This window comes from Euleptes europaea, chromosome 7 (genome assembly GCF_029931775.1).
Source record: "Euleptes europaea isolate rEulEur1 chromosome 7, rEulEur1.hap1, whole genome shotgun sequence".
NCBI lineage: Eukaryota > Metazoa > Chordata > Lepidosauria > Squamata > Sphaerodactylidae > Euleptes > Euleptes europaea.
The window spans coordinates 92213395-92229157 of NC_079318.1; the positions used below are offsets into that span (position 1 = coordinate 92213395).

Below are 15763 nucleotides of genomic sequence, written 5' to 3' on the forward strand. Positions count from 1 at the left end.
GAGAATCAGCAGAGGAAAAACCAGCAGAATCAGCGGCAGACGGACGACGGTGCCGAATGGAGATGCAGAAAGAGGGTCTTACCAGGGCCGCTTCCTCCAAGCTGAGAGTCCGGTTGCCCTGCCGGATCTTCAGTGCGATGGGCCAGTGGCAGGCCAGCTCATCCCACGGCTGCCAGACCCGGCCGTCTGCAACCAAACACAAGCCAAAAAAAGAAAGCGTCATCTTTGCATATGGATTCCCCACCCGAAAGGCTAGCAGTCTGGGGATTTATTATGTTGGAGTGAAAACCTCTGTGGGGGGTTTAAAGCAGAGGCTGGATGGACTGACCTAGAAGCTAAAATGACTAAACTGAGGCTATCGTATTTTGGTCGCATTATGAGAAGGCAAGAGTCACTGGAAAAGACAGTCATGCTAGGAAAAGTTGAGGGCAGCAGGAAAAGAGGAAGACACAACAAGAGATGGATCGAGTCTATAAAGGGAGCCACGGCCCTCAATTTGCAAGACTTGAGCAAGGCTGTCAAAGATAGGACATTTTGGAGAACTTTGATTCATAGGGTTGCCATGAATCGGAAGCGACTTGACGGCACTTAACACACACACACAGAGATGGACAACTGTCAGCAATGTTGATTCTGTGAAAGTCAGATCATGAGAGGGAGGGCAAGAAGGGTTGCCTCAGCTATCATGGCCCTTTCTTACATGCCCAGGGTAATTCCAATCGCCACTTTGGGGTCAGGAAAGGATTTCCCTCCAGGCCAGATTGGCCAGGAATCCTGGAGGGTTTTCGTTGCCATCTTCTGGGCATGGAGTAGGGGTCACTGGGGGTGGGGGGGGGAGGTAGTTGTGAATTTCCTGCATTGTGCTTCCTGCATTGTGCAGGGGGTTGGACTAGATGACCCTGGTGGTCCCTTCCAACGCTATGATTCTATGGGGAGTTTTCTTTTCTTTTGCACATGTGGAATTTGGCACTGAGAACACCATTCCGATTCCTGAGATGTTTCATTTTTTTTGTAAGGCAAAAAGCAAGCGTCTGTTAACTGCTAAATAGATTTCGCTAACTCCTCTTAAGGGCTAGAATGTTTGGTATTTCGTCTGTCCTTGGATTTCCCTGCCGGTGTTGAATTTGCCACTGAGGCACGACTCAGACTGACATCTTGTGGCTTAAAAAAAAAGTGGTTTCGAGCCATTATGGGCCACGAGCAATAGACTCGAAAGCGCATGAGCCACACCTGGGGAAATCTCACAGAGAGAAGAAAAGCACAGGATTTCAAGGGGACACAGTATTTCAATGCCTGGCTTTTACTGGCACAGAGTTAGGATTATCCCAGTACTTGATTTGGGGAAGGTTTTGGAGGGTGGGAGTTGGCCCATAAATACATTGCTGCTGGCCCCATGCCCACTCCAATTAGCCACATCTCTAACAAAGTTTAAAACAGGAATCATAGAATAGAATCACAGAAGCATAGAGTTGGAAGGGACCACCAGGGTCATCTAGTCCAACCCCCTGCAAAACGCAGGAATTTCACACACACACACACCCAGCGACCCCTATTCCATGCCCAGAAGATGGCCAAGGTGCCCTCCCTCTCATGATCTGCCTAAGGTCACAGAATCAGCATTGCTGACAGATGGCCATCTAGCCTCTGCTTCAAAACCTCCAGGGAAGGAGAGCCCACCACCTCCCGAGGAAGCCTGTTCCACTGAGGAACCCCTGTTAGAAAATTCTTCCTAATGTCTAGGTGGAAACTCTTTTGATTTAATTTCAACCTGTTGGTTTGGTCCGACCTTCTGGGGCAACAGAAAACAACTCGGCACCCCTCCCCATCTTTGTCGCCCTCCTCAGGACATGATCCGGAATCCCAGCCGCCTACCTGAGCCCATTCAAAATTTCTAAGACCCTATCTGATGCATAAGGTTCTGCGCTGGCTGGTTTGCCTGTTGCAGAGGATTCTGGGAGTTATCTGGAGTACATACAACCTAATGTACGGCTGCTGTGAAAAAGGCAAATTCCATGCTGGCCATAATTAGACGAGGAATAGAGAATAAAACCGCTACTATCATACTGCCCTGGCACAAATCTATGGTGAGACCACACTTGGAATACTGGGTACAGTTCTGGGCACCACACCTAAAAATGGATATTGCAGAGCTTGAGAAGGTGCAGAAAAGAGCAACCAAAATGACTAGAGCAACTGTCCTATGAGGAGCGGTTAAAACGCTTAGGGCTGTTTAGCTTGGAAAGAAGGCTGTTAAGGGGAGACATGATAGAGGTCTATAAAATTATGCATGGAATGGAGAGAGTGGACAGGGAGAAGCTTTTCTCCCTCTCTCATTATACTAGAACACTGGTTCCCAACCGGGGGTCCACGGACCCCCAGGGGTCCGCGAGAACTAAATTAAGGTCCGTGAAACGGAGTTATAAACCCATAATAAATTAATATTTTCAATTAAAAGTTCTCTACTATAAAAATATATATTCAGATATTATTCTGAGTTTAATGTTTAACGAACCGTTATGATTAAAGTTTATTTTCAAATGCTCGGAATTTTTATTTTGAACCTTGGGGTCCCTGCACCGAACAAAAAGGTCCTAGTGGTCCCTGGCCAAAAAAAGGTTGGGAACCACTGTACTAGAACGTGGGAGTCATCTGCTGAAGCTGGAGGGTGAGGGATTCAAAACAGATGAAAGGAGGCATTTCTTCACACAACGCAGAGTTAAATTGCAGAACTCCCTGCCCCAGGATGTGGGGATGGCTGCCAACTTGAAGGGCTTTAAGAGGGGAGTGGACATGTTCATAAAGGAGAGGGCTATCCATGGCTACTAGTTAAAATGGATGCTAGTCATGATGCATGCCTATTCTCCCCAGGATCAGAGAGGAGCAGGCCTATTATGTTAGGTGCTGGGGAACACAGGCAGGATAATTGTTTGTGGGCTTCCTAGAGGCCCCTGGTTGGCCACAGTGTGAACAGACTGCTGGACTCGATGGGCCTTAGTCTGATCCAGCAGGGATTTTCTTATGCTCTATGATGCATCCCTATTCTCTCCAGGGTTAGAGGAGCATGCCTATTATATTAGGTGCTGTGGAACATAACCAGGATAATGCTGCTGCAGTCTTCTTGTTTGTGGGCTTCCTAGAGGCCCCTGGTTGGCCACAGTGTGAACAGACTGCTGGACTCGATGGGCCTGGGTCTGATCCAGCCTGGCCTTTCTTATATTCTTACAGAGGAGAGGGCTATCCATGGATACTAGTCAATATGGATGCTAGTCTTGATGCATACCTATACTCTCCAGGATTTGAGGAGCAGACCTGTTATATTAGGTGCTGTGGAGCACAGGCAGAATAATACTGCTGCAGTCGTCTTGCTTGGGGGCTTCCCAGAGGCACCTGGTTGGCCACTGTGTGAACAGACTGCAGGACTTGATGGGCCTTGGTCTGATCCAGCAGGGCCTTTCTGATGTTCTTATATTCAACTCGGTTTCCTGGACTCAGCCTGACAAGCACCACACTAGACGGAAGAAACAGTTCAGACCAGGCCATAGAGAGTGAGATGTGGGTCAGAAAGACGGCTTCAAGAACAGAAATAGTAAGGAGAAAGGGGGGGGGGAATTTGCAAGCATCCTCCACCCCATTCAGTCCAAACATACCTCTCCTCTGCAGGGCTGAGTTATGGAAAAGAAGAACTCTGCCTCTTTGCAGCCAAAGCAGGCTATAATACATGGCGCCAACTGGCTAGCACCTGTGCCACCACAAACCCACAGAGACAGACAGCCTCCCGTCTTCAAAGCAGCTCGGCAACGGCTTTCAAATGCTTTTAAAATACAGTGCGGAAAAAGGATCTCCCTTTGCGTTTCGACATTTGGAAGAAAGGCAAGCTTCTAAGTATTTTTAAAAACAAACAAACAGATGTACAGCGCTTTCTGAAGCAAAAAAAAATCATTTAAACCAGGCAGCCTGTCTGAATCGGGGAAGGAGATTAACGGAGAGCTGAGCCACTCTTTCCTGTCATTTCAACTGGGAAGCCGGGAGGAACCCAGGTTACCACTGGAAGTGAAGAAGGAGCCCCTGCTAATCCTCTTATATTAATGCCAGTATTCGCCCCAGGTGCAAATCCCTTTCCTGGCTGCGAATTAACCCTTCTTTTAGAATGTCAGAAGGCCTGCAGAGTCAGACCAAGGTCAGTAATGTCTAAGACTGGCAAGCAACTCTCCAGGATCTCAGGCAGAGGTCTTTTGACTGCCTAGGTCCAGAGGCACGTGGCTTCCCACAGCGGTAGAGCATCTTCTTTGCATGCAGAAGGTCCCAGGTTCAATCCCCGGCACCTCCAGCTGGGGAGAAGGAGGAAAAGAAGGAGAAGGAGAATAGTTGGTTTTTACATGCCGACTTTCTCTACCACTTAAGGAAGAATCAAACCGGCTTACCACCGCCTTTCCTTCCCCTCCCCACAACAGACACCCTGTGAGGTTGGTGGGGCTGAGAGAGCTCTAAGAGAGTTGTGACTAGCCCAAGGTCACCCAGCTGGCGTCATGTGGAGGACGGGTTTCATGCGGAGGAGTGGGGAAACAAACCCAGTTCACCAGATTAGCCTCCGCCGCTCATGTGGAGGAGGGGGGAATCAAACCCGGTTCTCAGGATCAGAGTCCACCGCTCCAAACCATCGCTCTTAACCACTACACCACGCTGGCTTAGGACCAGGCAGCAGGTGATGTGGAAGACCTCTGGCTGAGACCCTGGAGAGCCGCTGACGGTCTGAGTAGACCATACTGACCTTGATGGACCGAGGGTCAGATTCAATATAAGGCAGCTTCTTGAGTTCAAGACCCCCAGCATCGTCTCTGCCTGTGGGCCTCTCCGCCACTGAGACTTCGTTCAGCTTCCTTTTAAAGATGCTGAAGCCGATGGCCTTCTCCATAAATTGTGACTCTCATAAATTGCGCATCATGGGAGTCTCAGTTCCCCAGTGAGCAAAATGGACATAACGGTACCCTACTGCGCTATGGAGGGAGAGTCCTATGTGGACGGCCTATGACAAAGCGATCCAGAAACGCTGTCTTGGTCTGAAGGGGCCGCGCGCTTCCTGCAACGTTTCCCTACCAGGGATCTGCGCAGGGCACACACGGACAATTCCCCACCTGTGCGCACAGGAGACGAACGTTTCTCATTCATTACGCATTTTGAATTTGGGTCCCGAATTAGCCTACGGAATTCACTGCCACAAGGGTGCGGAGCTGGCCCTCAGCTTAGGCAGCTATCATAACAATAAATCAGACAAGATCGCAGAGGAAGAGGGGCTTCCCAACGGCTGACAGAGGTGAACAGAACCTCCTTGTTCAGAGGCAGTGTACCTCTAAGTAGCAGATGCTAAGATAGTATGGGGGGGGGGAGGCTGCTGCCTCGTGGGCTTCCCAGAAGCATCTGGCCAGCTGCTGTCGGATAAAGATTCTGGACTAGAAGGGCCTTTGGTCTGATTCGGCAATGTTCTTGGGCGACGACACCCATTCTGGCTTTTCCGGTGAGGCAAAAGGACAGAAAATGCCTTTTTTGGCACATGCAGAGTTCTGGCTTTAATGGGTATCGGGTGGGTGGGGGGTCTCCCAGTTATTCTAGGCCAATTAGTCCAAAATTGCAACCATTTGTGAATCTCATGACGACATGGAACCTCCATGTTCAGAAGCAGTCTACCCCTGGATGCTGCTGCTACACCAGCGTGGTGTAGAGGTTAAGAGCTGTGGGCTGGAGCGGTGGACTTTAATCTGGTGAACTGGGTTGGTTTCCCCACTCCTCCACATGAAGCCAACTGGGTGACCTTGAGCTAGTCACAGCTCTCTCCGAGCTCTCTCAGCCCCACCTACCTCACAGGGTGTCTGCTGTGGGGAGGGGGAGGGAAGATGATTGTAAGTCGGTTTGATTCTCCCTAAAGCAGTAGAGAAAGTCAGCATATAAAAACAAGTTCTTCTTCTTTCTGGGAGGCCATCCATGGAAGAAGGCCTGTGGTCTTCTTGACCCGGCCGTGGACTTCCTCTCTGGCCCAATCCTGCAGGCCTCTTCTTTACAGTTTTAGCACCCAGACGGAAGGACATTCCATTGTACGTTGCTTTTTCCGCCGAAGAGCCGTGATTGAAGTGATGCTTAAAAGGCTGACCGGCTTCAACGGCGGGGGCTTTACAGACGACTCAGGGCGGCTTTGAATACAATGGCTGGCCGGCACAGGTGGGCAGGCATGTTTGGGGTCTTGCGTCAGCGAAGCCCTTTCCGATGTAAAGCATGCAAGGCCCTCCTTGAGTCACAGACGCTGCGAAGCAGCCCCAAGAGAGGAAGCGATCCAAGTTTGGAAAGTCTTGACCGGGAGGCGGGGGTTGCAGACAAGGATGCAACCTTACTGCCATCTCCAAAAGACGTTTGACGTCCACGCCGGACAGTTTTCCGTGGGAACTAATATATCGCCACCAAGGGCCAAATTATACACGGAATTGGGGCATCGAGATTGGAGCTCCCGAGGTGGAATTGGGTCCAACACAGCAACTTGGGGGAGGTCAATTTACACTAAGGTTGCAGCATTAGGTAAGGATGGGTTGAACACACTGAACGCATTAGGCTGCCTTATACTGAATCAGACCCTCAGTCCATCAAAACCAGTATTGTCTACTCAGACCGGCAGAGGCTCTCCAGGGTCTCAGGCAGAGGTCTTTCACATCACCTACCTGCCTGGTCCCTTTAACTGGGGATGGCGGGGATCAAACCCTGGGACCTTCTGCCTGCCAAGCAGAGGCTCTACCACTGAGCCACAACCCCGCCCCCCAAAATTGGGGTAATTAACCCCCCAAAAAATAATACCCATGAAGCTGCCTTATACTGAATCAGACCCTTGGTCAGTATTTTCTACTCAGACCGGTAGCGGCTTTCCAGGGTCTCAAGCTGAGGTCTTTAACCCTTTAACTGGGGATGTCGGGGATTGAACCTGGGACCTTCTGCATGCCAAGCAGATGCTCTACCACTGAGCCACAGCCCCTCCCCATGGCTCTCCAGGGTCTCAGGAACAGGTCTTTCACATCACCTACTTGCCTGGTCCCTTTAACTGGAGATGCCGGGAATTGAACCTGGGACCTTCTGCATGCCAAGCAGATGCTCTACCACTGAGCCACAGCCCTCCCCAAACGTCTGACCCCATGCAAGAGAGGGAATCGGGGCTCTTCCAGATATACAGTGGCATAACTGGATTTATAACAGCAGGCTTCACGCGCCCCGGGCAGCTGCCTTATACTGAATCAGATCGACGGTCCATCATGGTCAATATTGTCTACTCTGACTGGCAGCCACTCTCCAGGGTCACAGACATCACCTACCACCCGATCCTTTTAACTGGAGATGCTGGGGATTGAACCTGGGGCCTTCTGCATGCCAAGCAGATGCTCTGTCAGTGAGCCACGGCCCCACCCTAAATGAAAGATCTGCGATTACATCTTCCCTTGCTGAGCTGAATCTCAAAGAGCACGGGGAGGAGAGGTTGGCATCAGGGCTATGATGCGGGAAGGTGAACCCTTGCCCCGCTCAAACGGAAGGGCCTGGGCATTCTGGCCCCGGTCCTGAATGGCAGGCCGTTCCGGCCAGCTGTCGAGAGGAATGGATGCATTTTTCAAACCCTGGTTTGCAGCATTCATGCATGACGTTATGAATCAGGCGAACACCCAAAAGCTGCAATCCCTGGCACGTCCCCTCGCCGGCCTGTTGATTTCCAGGGGACTGACCGCCCAGGAAACATTCTGGGCTTCTGATTGGCCGGAGGAAATTCAGGACTTCCTATGGGGGCGGGAGAAGGTGTTTACATCTGCTGGGATCCACTGGCAAAGATCCCCCCCACCCACCCCGCACCCAGAAACCACGCGGAAAATTGTTAGGCAGACACTCTCTGCAGTTACTCAGGGGCAAAAGAAATGCACTCTGCACCTTCTCAGCGGCACATTCATCTTTTCTGACATCACACCGATCAGCTTTTCCGTTGCCTTGTGAACGTCCACTTCACTCAATTCTGTAAGGCACCCTGGTGTGGCGGTTACAGCAATAAACCCTGGGAGATCCGAGTTCAAATCCATAGTCATGAACTTCTCTGGGTGACCTTGGTCCAACCTAACCTACCTCACAGGGCTGTTGTGAGGATAAAGCAGCCAGGGGAGGGGAGGGAGATGTGTATGCCATGCAGAGCTCCTCGTCGAAAGGGTCCATAGACAAACGCACCTGTTCCCAAGCCTTATCTGTGTGCACCTCCCATGTAACCTGTGAACCCAAGGCAGGCTCGCGTCTCGCTCCCAATAGGGAAAAACACCTCTGAGTACACCTCCCCCGATGTAATGTGCGAACCCAAGCCGGACCCGCGTCTCTGTCCGAACAGGGGCAAACACGCCCGTGTACACCTCCCCGGACGTAACGTGTGAACCCAAGGCGGACCCGTGTCTCTCTCCTGACAGGGGCAAACACGCCCGTGCACACCTCCCCCGACGTAACGTGCGAACCCAAAGCGGACCTGAGTCTCTCCAAACAGGGAAAAATACGCCTGTCTACACCTCCCCCGACGTCACGTGTGAACCCAAGGCGGACCCGCGTCTCTGTCTGAACAGGGGCAAACACGCCCGTGTACACCTCCCCGGACGTCACGTGTGAACCCAAGCTGGACCCGCGTCTCCAAACAGGAGAAAACACGTCTGCGTACACCTCCCCCGACGTAACGTGGGTCTCTGTCCGAACAGGGGCAAACACGCCTGCCTACACCTCCCCCGACGTCACGTGTGAACCCAAGCCGGACCCGCGTCTCTGTCTGAACAGGGAAAAACACGCCCGTGCACACCTCCCCCGACGTAACATGTGAACCCAAGCCGGACCCGCGTCTCCGTCCGAACAGGGGCAAACACGTCTGCGTACACCTTCCCCGACGTCACGTGCGAACCGAAGCCGGACCCGCGTCTCCCCAAACAGGGGAAAACACGTCTGCGTACACCTCCCTCGACGTAACGTGGGTCTCCGTCCGAACAGGGGAAAACACGCCTGCCTACACCTCCCCCGACGTCACGTGCGAACCCAAGCCGGACCCGCGTCTCCGTCCGGACAGGGGCAAACACGCCCGCGCACACCTCCCCCGACGTCACGTGCGAACCCAAGCCGGACCCGCGTCTCCCCAAACAGGGGAAAACACGTCTGCGTACACCTCCCCCGACGTAACGTGGGTCTCCGTCCGAACAGGGGAAAACACGCCTGCCTACACCTCCCCCGACGTCACGTGCGAACCCAAGCCGGACCCGCGTCTCCGTCCGGACAGGGGCAAACACGCCCGTGTACACCTCCCCCGACGTCACGTGCGAACCCAAGCCGGACCCGCGTCTCCGTCCGAACAGGGGCAAACACGCCCGTGCACACCTCCCCCGACGTCACGTGTGAACCCAAGCCGGACCCGCGTCTCCGTCCGAACAGGGGCAAACACGTCTGCGTACACCTTCCCCGACGTCACGTGCGAACCCAAGCCGGACCCGCGTCTCCGTCCGGACAGGGGCAAACACGCCCGTGCACACCTCCCCCGACGTCACGCGTGAACCCAAGGCGGGCCCGGCGTCGGGACTCACCCTCGGCGGGGGCCCCGCGGCCCCTCCCGCGCTCCTCCTCCTCCTCCTGCCCCCCGCAGCACGCCAGCAGCACGCCCAGCCAGCACAGCAGCCGCATCCCTCGCGCGCCGCGCCGCGCCCGGCCTGGCCGCCCCGTCCGCCCGCTGCGGGGACGCCCCAGTCGGCCGACGAGCCGCAGCAGCCGCAGCAGCCGCAGCAGCCTGGCGGCCGAGGAGCAGCAGCAGCAGCACTAGCGGCGGCGGCTGGGGCTCAGTCCCTCCCCGAGCCCCGGCCAGGAGGCGGCCCCAGCAGCCGCCGCCTCCGCCCGCCCTCCGGACCGCCTCGCAGCGCAGCGCAGCCGCCGCCTCCGGGGCGCGCCCGGGAACCGGCACTTCCTGCCCCGGCCGCCGCCTCCCCCCCGCCGGAGCCCGGCCAAGTCCCGGCCCCACGAGCCGCCGCGCTCCGCTCCCACCCGGCGAAGAAGCGCAACCCAACCCGAGTCGCTTCCGAAGCGCGCGGGTCAGCGGGGGGGGGGGGGAGACGGGATTTCCCGGGGCGGGGGGAGAGATGGCCTGGAATTGAGGCTCGGCCGCTTGCAAAAAAAACACACACACAAAAAAAACCACATTTTTTTTGTAGAAAAGGGCAAAGAGTCCAGTAGCACCTTAAAGACTCACAAGAATATTTTCTGGCAGGGTGTGAGCTTTCGTGAGCCGCAGCTCACCTCTTCAGATCTGCAGTAGTAGAAAAGGGCAAGAGTCCAGTAGCACCTTAAAGATTAACAAGAATATTTTCTGGCAGGGTGTGAGCTTTCGTGAGCCACAGCTCACTTCTTCAGATACCAGTAGTAGAAAAGGGCAAGAGTCCAGGAGCACCTGAAAGACTCACAAGAATATTTTCTGGCAGGGTGTGAGCTTTCGTGAGCCACAGCTCACTTCTTCAGATCTGCAGTAGTAGAAAAGGGCAAGAGTCCAGTAGCACCTTAAAGACTCACAAGAATATTTTCTGGCAGGGTGTGAGCTTTCGTGAGCCACAGCTCACTTCTTCAGATACCAGTAGTAGAAAAGGGTGAGAGTCCAGTAGCACCTTAAAGACTCACAAGAATATTTTCTAGTAGGGTATGAGCTTTCGTGAGCCGCAGCTCACTTCTTCAGATCCTTGCCTAGTCCCTTTAACTGAGGATGTCAGGGATTGAACCGGAGATCTGAAGAAGTGAGCTGTGGCTCACGAAAGCTCATACCCGGCCAGAAAATATTTTTGTGAGTCTTTAAGGTGCTACTGGACTCTTGCTCTTGTCTACTACTGCAGACAGCCTAACACGGCTACCCACTGTGAATTATACTCATAAATACAGTTGAGTTTACTATATTGAATATTTTCTGGTAGGGTATGAGCTTTCGTGAGCCACAGCTCACTTCTTCAGTTCCCAGTAGTAGAAAAGGGCAAGAGTCCAGTAGCACCTTAAAGACTAACAAGAATATTTGCCTAGTCCCTTTAACTGGGGATGTCGGGGATTGAACCGGGGATCTGAAGAAGTGAGCTGTGGCTCACGAAAGCTCATACCCTGCCAGAAAATATTCTTGTTAGTCTTTAAGGGGCTACTGGACTCTTGTCCTTTTCTACTACTGCAGACAGACTAACGTCTACCCACTGTGAATTACCTTTTTTTTGGGGGGGGGGAATTAAAAGTATTCAGGAGCGCCAGTCTGAAGTCAGGCGCCCTTTTACCTGCTCCTTTAGTAAACCGGTCAGACCAGAGATTTGGCCCCGCTCCACCCATGAGCCTGCTAAGCCCCACCCCAGTGTGAGGTAGTGGTTAAGAGCAGGGGGTTTGGAGCAGTGGACTCTGCGCTGGAGAACCAGGTTTGATTCCCCTCTCCGCCACATGAGCGGCGGAGGCTCATCTAGTGAACTGGGTTGGTTTCCCCGCTCCTCCACCTGAAGCCAGCTGGGTGACCTTGGGCTAGTCACAGTCTCTCAGCCTCGCCTGCCTCACAGGGTGTCTGTTGTGGGGAGGGGAAGGAAAGGTGAGTGTAAGCTGGTTTGATTCTTCCTTCAGTGGTAGAGAAAGTCGGTATATAAAAACCAACTCTTCTTCCTTCTGCACCTGCAATTTTTGAAATCTCGCTTAGCCCAAGATGCCAACTTCCAGGTGGTATAAAAATAGAAAGTAGTACCTATAATATATCTGTATATAATCATGTGTGTGTGTTAAGTGCCATCAAATCACTTCCAACTCACAGCAACCCTATAAATCAATGTCCTTCAAAACGCCCTAGCCTTAACAGCCTTGCAAATTGAGGGCCGTGGCTTCCTTTACAGCAGTGGTTCCCAGCCTTTTTTTGACCAGGGACCACTAGGACTTTTTTGTTCGGTGCAGGGACCCCAAGGTTCAAAATAAAAATTCCGAGAATTTAAAAATAAACTTTAATCATAACTGTTAGTTAAACATTAAACTTAGAATAATATTTGAATATATATTTTTATAATAGAGAACTTTTAATTGAAAATATTAATTTATTATGGGTTTATAACTTTGTTTCGCGGACCTTAATTGAGTTCTCGGGGACCCCTGGGGGTCCATGGACCCCTGGTTGGGAACCAGTGCTTTACAGAGTCAACCCATCTCTTGTTGGGCCTTCCTCTTTTCCTGCTGACTTCAACTTTTCCTAATATGATTGTCTTTTCCAGTGACTCTTTTGTCTTCTCATAATGTGACCAACGTATGATAGCTTCAATTTAGTCAGGCTTGATCTAGAACCCACTAATTTGTTTTTTTGGCAGTCCAGGATATCCGTAACACTCTCCTTCAACACCACATTTCAAAGGAGTATATAATCATAGATAGAAACCTATAGACTGTACAAAATTATTGCTAATATAAATCCAATTTTACTAGTATACATTGTTCAAAAATAGTGTTGTCATAGTTGACCAATTTTCAATGTTCAACATAGTTTGTAAATGTACATACATAGTATTTCTTAGTCAATTATACAACTTCTTTGTTAATTACTCCAAATTACAGTTAATTTCTCCAAATTACAAAGTCCAATATCGCATAAATTCAACATGAAATATAGAGAAATTTCATACAGTTAAAGAAAACAAGTTGAAATATTATCAGGTAGTTAATTCATCAGGTAAAGACTTACAGAATAAAGTACTACATTACATAGGTACGGCAAGGAATATATTCTATAACTGTATAACTCCCCAAACCCTGCGTGATACCCTGCTGAGGTTCCTCCCCTCCCCAAACCCTGTCTTCCTCAGACTCCACTCCCAAAATCTCCAGGAATTTCCCAATGTGAAACTGGCTACCTTTCTGTAGCACATTTAGGGTTTCAGGCCCAAGATATGTTAGCACCATAGCCCTTAATAGTGTCGAGAACCCCACCATCAACCAGGGAAAGGTACCTTCTTAGAACTCCAGGACAGGTGAGCCCGATCGGATCACCTTGATGTTTCCTGGTATTGTTTGCCTGGTACATAGCACCAGGCTGACCCCTCAGTGGTTATGGGATGCGATTGCTTTTGCCCAGTCTGAGAGCTAAATCCTCATGCTCTGCGGCAGTCCGCCTTGACGCCAAGTGAGAAAGGCAGACTATAAATAACATACATAAAAGAAATACAATAAAAATACTTTTCCTGGAGAAGCAGTAGTACTCTCTGGGATCATGGTCATTTAAATTGTGATGATTGTGAAAGTCATTCATTTGTTAAATAATTAAATGGGGGTCATTCAGTCATCACCATTACATTGACCAATTTGTACAGGGCATGGAAAATTGCTGGTAGTTCCACCCCTCTTTACACCTGTGCAGCTGTAGGCATCCTTTAAATCAGGGGTGGGGAACGTCAGGCCCGGGGGCCGTTTAAGGCCCACGAAATCATTTGGTTTGGCCCTTCGTGGGTCCTGGCAGATCTCTAGCTCAGAAGGATCTAAGCCTGGTGATCTGCCCCCTCCCACAGACAGGAATAGCCTCTATTCAAGGCGAATGTGAGTTGAAAAGGAACCTTTTTCCCCCTTGAAGAAGAGTCATTAGCTATGGAGCTGCTAGGACCGCCCAAGACTATAGCAAACTAATTTTTAAGTTGATAATTTTGTATGGCCTGCGAATGATGTGATAAATATCTAAATGGCCCTTGGCAGAAAAAAAGGTTCCCCACCCCTGCTTTAAATGACCAACATGGCTAGGTTGCATTACCTGCTTTTTGCACCTGCACAGATTGCAAGAAATTACTATCTGGGTTCGCGGGCAGACACCTAAGGCACACTGAGACATCTAAATAATAAGTCAGTGGAAGCAACGGGATCCAGACGTTTCTGGAACCAGAAAATACCAGAATTTTTAGCAGGTAGACAGTATGCTAAAGATCCCATTAATGGAAAAGGTCGTTCTTTCTCTGGGTTAGTTGGGAAAACAGCAGTGAAGAAATCTTGCTGGAGAAAACATGGCCGAAGGAGGCTGTTTTCCTAGACACGGAAGAGGAAAGGTAGTCCTAATAACTTTGGGTCGATGCTCACATTTTTCAAGATTAGGAATAGGTTTTTACATTTAGGGAAACAGGGACGTGTTTCTTTGTTCTTTGATAGTTGCTAATGGAAAATTACTTGCTCAACTATATATATATATATATTCTTTTTATTGCGATCTGTGACTTAAATTACAACTAAAGTTTGATTTTGTGTATTTGGTTCAACGCAGAGTGAAAAACGAAAAACATGCTCACACTTTTGAAATTAAAAAACAGACAAATAAAAAGTCTCAACTCAAGAGTCTCACCCTTCCCCCTCGCAATTTTATAATGTGCCCTTTTAAAATTAGAGGTGGTGGCTGGCAGCGTTGGCAGTGTGAATGTCCAGTTATGTGGGGAAACCGCGGTAAAAAGTGCAAACATTTAAATTCATTCAGAGGCATCCAAACAGCGCCTTTCTTGGGACCAGCAAGCAGGATGCGAGCCAAACCAGCAGATATTTGAGCATTACTAGTCTACACACATTGAAACCAATGGACTTTGAATGATGTCATTCTGCGTAGGATTGCAGCCCATTTTGTAAGTGTGCCACAAAGCTAAAATTTGTATTCTGAATACAATTGTATTTTTAAAAGGGATTATTAAGAAAAGGATTGAAAACAAAACAGCCAATGTTAGGATGCCCCGTACAGATCGATGGCGCTGCCTCTTTTGGAGTACTGTGTGCAATTCTGGTCAAAAGGATGTCACAGAGCTGGAAAAAGCACAGAAGGGAGCAACCAAAATGACTAGGGGGTTGGAGCACCTTCCCTATTACCATAAAATTCCAAGCGATGACCATAAAATTCCAACTATTTAAAACACCGACTGCAGCTGCGATCGAAACAGCAGAAACCCTTAAAAAGACCCTCACCCATTAAGAGCTCAGAAGAATAACACTGTTTGGACTCGGTGCCTCAAAGCAAAGTTGGTGTTCTGCAAGTGTCTCGGGGGGGGGGGATATTCCACAAGCAAGGGGCCACCAAAGAACAGGCCCCGCTCCTGGCTGTTGCCTGTCTAACTTCAGAAGGCAGAAAAGGGCCTCTGAAAAAAGATAAGATTCCAATGGGATCTGGTGATCCACCTTGTGCCAAGCCATAAAAGGCTCTCGGGATTGAGGGTTTTAAAGAGTGGTGTTCTAGTTAAAATCTTGGATGGGAAAACACAAGTTCAAATTCCTGTCCACAGCCAAACTGCATGGGACGACAGAGCATTGCACTAGAATCTGGAAGAGCCGGGTTTTAATTCCTGCTGTGGTGGGATGACCTTGGGGGAAGTTGCACACTCAACCTTTTCTCCCTCACAGGGTTGTTGCAAGGATACAATGAGGGGGGGGAGGAGAACAATGTAAACTGCTTTAGGCCCCCAATGGGGAGGGGGCAGGGTATAAATGAAGTAAATAAAATAAAGAAAAAATAACATTTGGGAAATTGAAACTGTTGAAGACTTTCTATTCCTTGGCTCCATCATCAACCAAAAGGGAGACGGCAGCCAAGATATCGGAAGGAGATTGAGACTGGGAAGGGCAGCCATGAAAGAGCTAGAAAGGATTCTGAAGTGTAAGGATGTGTCACTGGCCACCAAGATCAAGTTAAGTCATGCCATCGTATTCCCTATTACTATGTAAGGGTGTGAAAGCTGGACAATGAAGAAAG

General features: G+C 50.2%; 1 protein-coding gene across 1 annotated transcript in view; it reads right to left on the reverse strand.

Annotated features, from left to right (window-relative positions):
• Positions 1-5166, reverse strand: part of ADAM15 (ADAM metallopeptidase domain 15) — a 55801-nt gene extending 50635 nt beyond the window's left edge. Inside the window, exons 1-2 of the mRNA XM_056853501.1 lie at positions 5133-5166; positions 83-186 (exon numbers count right to left, since the gene is read on the reverse strand). Coding sequence (XP_056709479.1) covers positions 83-186; positions 5133-5166 — 138 coding nt within the window. The remainder of the gene's footprint in view (positions 1-82; positions 187-5132) is intronic.
• Between the last annotated feature and the right edge of the window lie 10597 nt (positions 5167-15763).